We start from the raw sequence: 5603 nt of genomic DNA, 5'->3' as shown, positions 1-5603 counted from the left end.
ATGATGCAGCAGCAGCTGCAGCAAAAGAAAGAGGGCTGCAGCAGCTGGAGCAGCAAAAGAAAGAAAGCTGCAGCAGCAGCTGCAGCAACAGAAAAAAAGCTGCAGCAGCAGCTGCAGCAAAAGAAAGAAAGCTGCAGCAGCAGCTGCAGCAACAGGAAAAAAGCTGCAGCAGCAGCTGCAGCAGCAGCTGCAGCAAAAGAAAGAATGCTGCAGCAGCAGCAGCAGCAGCAGCAAAAGAAAGAATGCAGCAGCAGCAGCAGCAGCAAAAGCTTTGCGTCAGCCGGGACTCGAACCCGGGTCGCAACCTTGGGAGGGTTGCATCCTACCCCTGGACTACTAACGCGACAGCAGCAGCAGCAGCAGCAGCAGCAGCAACACGAGCAGCAGCAGCAGCAGCAGCAGCAGCAGTAGACAGCGGCGTACGGGCGCAGAAGCAGCAGCAGCCGGGAGTAGCATGCTGCGGAAGCTGCTCTTGCAGCAAAACCACCAGCGCAGCAGCAGCAGCAGCAGCAGCAGCAGCAGCAGCAGCAGCAGCAGCAGCAACTCTCCTGCAGCAACTCGTTCTGCATTGCTGCGGCTGCTGCTGCTGCGTTTACTGCTGCTCCATAAGCTGCTGCAGCTGCTGGCGTCGCTGGGCTGCAGCAGCAGCAGCGGCTGCGGTTCCTGCTGCTGCTGCTGCTGCTGCTGGTGCTGCTGCTGCTGCTCGTGTTGCTGCTGCTGCTGCTGCTGCTGCTACTGTCGCGTTAGTAGTCCAGGGGTAGGATGCAACCCTCCCAAGGTTGCGACCCGGGTTCGAGTCCCGGCTGACGCAAAACTTTTAATTTAATTTAATTTAATTTAATTTAATTTAATTTAATAAATAATTAAATTAAATTTAAATTCAAAAATGTTTCTTTCATTAAAAGCTGCTGCTCGTTTGGCTTGGAGTTCAGGTGTACAGACAGGTTAGTGTACCTGCCTTGATGCGGTGTATAGGCAGCTTCTTAATGCTCAACTGCAGCAGCAGCAGCAGCAGCAGCAGATGCCGCAGCAGCTAGAGCAGCAGCAGAACATGCAGTTGCAGCAGCAGCAGCAGCAGCAGCACACATTAATGCAGCAGCAGCAAAGGAGCAATGCTGTAACTAGGAAAGCCTGCGAGCTGCTGCACCAGCTAACAGCTGCAGCAGCAGCCAAACAAATAAAGTATCTGTAGCAGCTGCAGCAGCAACGGCAGCAGCAACTGCAGCAGCAACTGCAGCAACTGCTGCACCTCCAGCCGCAGCAGCTGCTGCTGCATTTGTTGCTACTGCTCCACTTGCTGCTGCTGCTGCTGCTACATTTCTTGATGCTTCAGTTGCTGCTTCTGCAGCAGCTGCCTCAGTTGCCGCAGCTGCAGCAGAAGCAGCCACAGCAGCAGCAGCAGTTGTCGCTGCTGCTGCTGCTTTGCAGCAGCAGCAGCAGCAGCCCCTGCCGCATCTGCAGCTGCTGCTGCGACCGTTGCTACATTCGTTGCTGCTGGCGCTGCTGCTGCTGCTGCTGCTGCTGCTGTTGCTGCTGCTGTAGGTACTGCTGCAGCACTTGCTGCTGGGGGGGCATTTGCTGCTGCTGCAGCACTGCCAGCTAGCTGCAGCTAGCTTTTGGGAGGGTTTAGGGTTTAGAGTTTTTGCCTAAGCCCTAAACCCTAAACCCTAGCCTGGCAGAAGTAGTAAACCCTAATAAATCTTAAACCCTAAACCCTAAACCGTGGGGCCGCAACAAACGCCTACCTGACTTTGCTACGGTGGCCACCTAATTTAAACCCTAAACGCCAGGCCCCCAGACCTAGCTAAACCCTAAACCCTAAACCCTAAACCCTAAACCCTAAAACCTAAACCCTGTTGACCCTAGGGTTTAAGGTTTTAGCACTGCGTAGGTGCCGACCCTAAACCCTAAACCCTAAACCCTAGAGTTCTTAAACCCTAGACTGTATCCCGTGGGCCGGCAAAGTCTAAACCCTGTGAACAAAAACCCTAAACCCTAAACCCTAAACCCTAAAAGCAGCCCATTAGGAGATGAACTGGCCCAGCTAGCTACAGCTAGCCACGGCTAGACGCAGCTAGCCACAGCTAGCTGCAGCTAGCCACTGTTGCTGGGTAAGGGTTTAGAGCTAGGGCTTCGCGGAACGCTGTGTAGCAGCAGCTAGCTGCTGCTGCTAGCTGCTGCTGCTGCAGCTAGCTGCTGCTGCTGCTGCTAGCTGCTGCTGCTGCTAGCTGCTGCTATCCACTGCAGCTAGCTGCTGCTGCTCCGGGGAGCAGCGGAAGGTAGCGAGCACGTACACCGCAGGCAGAGAGAAGTGACGGAAGCCGAACCCGTAAACCCTAAACCCTAAACCCTAAACCCTAAACCCTAAACCCTAAACCCTAAACCCGCGGTCCTAAACCCTGGAATCCGAACCCCCCGGAAAGGAAAATAGGGTTACAAAACGAGGAAACATATAATAGGGAACGTGAAGGAAGCAAGAAGCAGTTGCGCGGAGAGCGAAGGCTGGGCGCGCTGGGTAGGGTTTAGGGTTTAGGGTTTAGGGTTTGCGCAGGTTTAGCGGCTAGGGTTTAGGGTTTGGAGGCTGTGAGAGTGGCGAAAATCGAAAAGGAAATTAAAATGAAAAGAAGGTTAGAGAAAAAGCGTTGGCAGTTGAAGGCGGCGCTGCAGTCGTGCGCGAGCAGCAGCAAACCCTAAACCCTAAACCCTAAACCCTAAGCGGCGCAGCTGGCCTCATTCTCAAGCCCCAGAGGCTCTTTGACCCGCTGGACAAGTTCGAATTGCGTATTTAGGGTTTATTTATCGCCAAAAATTCAGAAAGAAAGATAAGAAAAGAAGAAATGAACAGCGCAGCAGCTGCTGGTTGCCGCAGCAGCAGCGCGGGCGCAGCAGACGCCAGGTGTACATACACTGCAAAGTTCCACGGGGGAGGCCGCCAAACCCTAAACCCTAAACCCTCGCTTTTTTTTTGAGCTAGGGTTTCCCTGGAGCGCGCCTCTGGGCTCCTGCGGGGGCAGCAGGCGGGAGACACGCCCTCAGCTTAGGGTTTAGGGTTTGGGGTTTGCAGCCAGGGTTTAGGGTTTAGGGTTTAGGGTTTAGGGCCGGCTTCTGCTCGCCCTGCGCAGCACACAGGGGCCTTCTTATCGCAAAGCTCTTTTTAAGGACCGCCGCAGGCGCCCCGGGCCTCCAAACCCTAAACCCTAAACCCTAAACCCTCGCCCTGGAACTGGAAACCCTGGATCCGCAAACCCTAAACCCTAAACCCTAATCGACGCGGCCGACCCTCGCGGGGAGTCGAGGCGCTCCACCTCCTCTCGGACGAGACCGGCCCCAGGGTTGGGGCCTCGTGCTCAGAGACGAGGGTTTAGGGTTTAGGGTTTGGGGTTTAGGGTTTAGGGTTTAGGGTTTGGGGTTTGGCCATGGCAGAACAGCCTTCAGTTTACCAGGGGCTGTGGCCGCTGGGCATTTCCATCATCTTCTGCGGCTCCCTGGCGGGCGCTGCTGGAGGTACGAATCCCAAACCCCAAACCCTAAACCCTAAACCCTAAACCCTAAACCCTAAACCCTAAACCCCAGTGGCAGCCCCCACCCACCAAGCAGAGCCCGCGCTTGCCTGGGGCGCGGCTGGCGCACTCCGCAGGCGGGCGCGAGGGCCTGGGGCCCAGGGCCACCGGCGGCTAGGGTTTAGGGTTTAGGGTTTAGGGTTTAGGGTTTAGGGTTTAGGGTTTGCGCAGACACAATGGTGCGCATGGCCTACAGCGCCGCAGGCCCCGAACCCTCCACCAAAGAAATGCTGAAGAAACCCATCTTCGTTTTGGGAATGGTTTTGACCACAGCAGTGGACGCTGCATGCACTCTGGGGGCCCTCACCTTCGCTCCCTCCGTAAACCCTAAACCCTAAACCCTAAACCCTAAACCCTAAACCCTAAGCCCTAAACCCTGATTCCCGCCCTGCGCCTGAACCCCAGGCCCTGGGCCCTGCAGCTGCTGCGGGCGGGCCTTGAGTTCCTGCCGCGGCGCGCAACCCCAAAACCCTAAACCCTAAACCCCAAACCCTAAACCCTAAACCCTAAACCCTAACCCCCCAGCCCTGACTCCCAAGCCCAGCGTTGCGGACCAGCTGAGCTGGTGTATCGCCGTGTCCGCTTGTCGCCGCGAGGTCCCTCCCGACTGTGGCCCAGCGCCCAGCGCCTAGGGTTAGGGTTTAGGGTTTAGGGTTTAGGGTTTAGGGTTTAGGGTTTGCGCGCAGTCGATGGTGACCCCCTTCGCCGGAGTGCACATCTTCTGGGCCGTGCTGCTGGCCCACTTCTGGCTGCGGGAAAGTGTGGGGCGGTGGGAAACCCTCGGCTCGAGTTGTGTAATAATTGGGGTTTTGCTGCTGGTGGTTTATTCGGGAAAAGAAACTGAGATTGTTGCTGCAGCACAGTTTGCTGCTGCTGCTGCTGCTCCCCTGGCCCTGGCCTACATCGCAGCATCTGCTGCAGCAACCCTCGCGCTGCTGCTGCTAAGTCTCAGGCTTTGTCCCCTTGCTCTCGGCTCCTGGGACCTCCCCGTTCAGGTGGGAGTTAGGGTTTAGGGTTTAGGGTTTAGGGTTTAGGGTTTGGGGTTTGGGGTTTGGGGTTGAGGGCGAAGCGGAGACGCGCCTGCGGCGAGAGCGGCTGTGCAGGCTCGCGGCTGCTGCGGTTTGGGGGAGGGAGAGCCGCGAGGGTTTAGGGTTTAGGGTTTAGGGTTTAGGGTTTAGGGTTTAGGGTTTGTGCAGCGCCTGTCGCTCGCCCTGGCCTCGGGAGTCTGCGGTGGCAACACAAATGTCTCTGCCAAGTTCTTGACAATTGCGGCCACTCAGTTGTTTAAAGGAGACACTTCTGTCTTGAAAAGGTACTTTCACTCATTTAGGGTTTAGGGTTTAGGGTTTAGGGTTTAGGGTTTAGGGTTTAGGGTTTCGGGTTTGGGGTTTACGTGGTTGCTTGGTGGGATTTGTTTACTGTTGGTGGTTGCGGCTCGCCAGCGCAGTTCTATCGCCTTGCAAGCTCTAAACCCTAAACCCTAAACCCTAAACCCTAAACCCTGGGGTTTAAACCCTAAACCCTAAACCCTGAGGTTTAAACCCTAAACCCTAAACCGCAAACCCTTTTTTTTGCTTGCAGCTGGGAAGCCTACGCGGTTCTGCTGGCAACGATCACTTTGGCGCTTTTGCAGCTCATCTTTTTAAACACTGCTCTCAGGAAGTAAACCCTAAACCCTAAACCCTAAACCCTAAACCCTAAACTCTTAGCCCTCTAGACCCGCAAAGCTGCGACAGTGGCCACTGTGGACTGCCACCTTTTCTCTAGCAACGATTTTTAAGCAGGAGTTGTACCTGCTGTTTAGGGTATAGGGTTTAGGGTTTAGGGTTTAGGGTTTAGGGTTTAGGGATTAGGGTTTAGGATTTGAAGATTAGGGTTTCCTTATCTCCAGCCAAGTCCACCAAACGGCCGCAGCATTTCTGCGTTGCAGCAAAGCCAACTGGAATATTTCCAGCATTCAAATCCTCTCTTTTAGGCTCTGGAGTTTAGGGTTTAGGGTTTAGGGTTTAGGGTTTAGGGTTTGCGCGAAGGTTCGAGGCGATC

The 5603-nt window shown here is 55.2% G+C and overlaps 2 protein-coding genes across 2 annotated transcripts; both read left to right on the top strand.

Annotated features, from left to right (window-relative positions):
- On the top strand, window positions 1-411 carry ENH_00073860 (hypothetical protein; the record flags this gene model as incomplete). The annotated part of the gene is made up of 1 exon (XM_013582792.1): window positions 1-411. The coding sequence occupies one exon, from the start codon at window positions 1-3 to the stop codon at window positions 409-411; it is 411 nt and encodes a 136-aa protein (XP_013438246.1).
- Window positions 412-3416: 3005 nt separating this feature from the next.
- On the top strand, window positions 3417-4573 carry ENH_00073850 (hypothetical protein, conserved; the record flags this gene model as incomplete). Its single annotated transcript, XM_013582791.1, has 3 exons — window positions 3417-3504; window positions 3732-3880; window positions 4247-4573. The coding sequence occupies 3 exons, from the start codon at window positions 3417-3419 to the stop codon at window positions 4571-4573; spliced, it is 564 nt and encodes a 187-aa protein (XP_013438245.1).
- Window positions 4574-5603: the final 1030 nt, after the last annotated feature.

Source organism: Eimeria necatrix, genomic scaffold, assembly GCF_000499385.1.
Source record: "Eimeria necatrix Houghton genomic scaffold, Enh_scaff743, whole genome shotgun sequence".
NCBI classification, from domain to species: Eukaryota; Apicomplexa; class Conoidasida; order Eucoccidiorida; family Eimeriidae; genus Eimeria; species Eimeria necatrix.
This window is presented reverse-complemented; position numbering and strand designations above follow the sequence as displayed.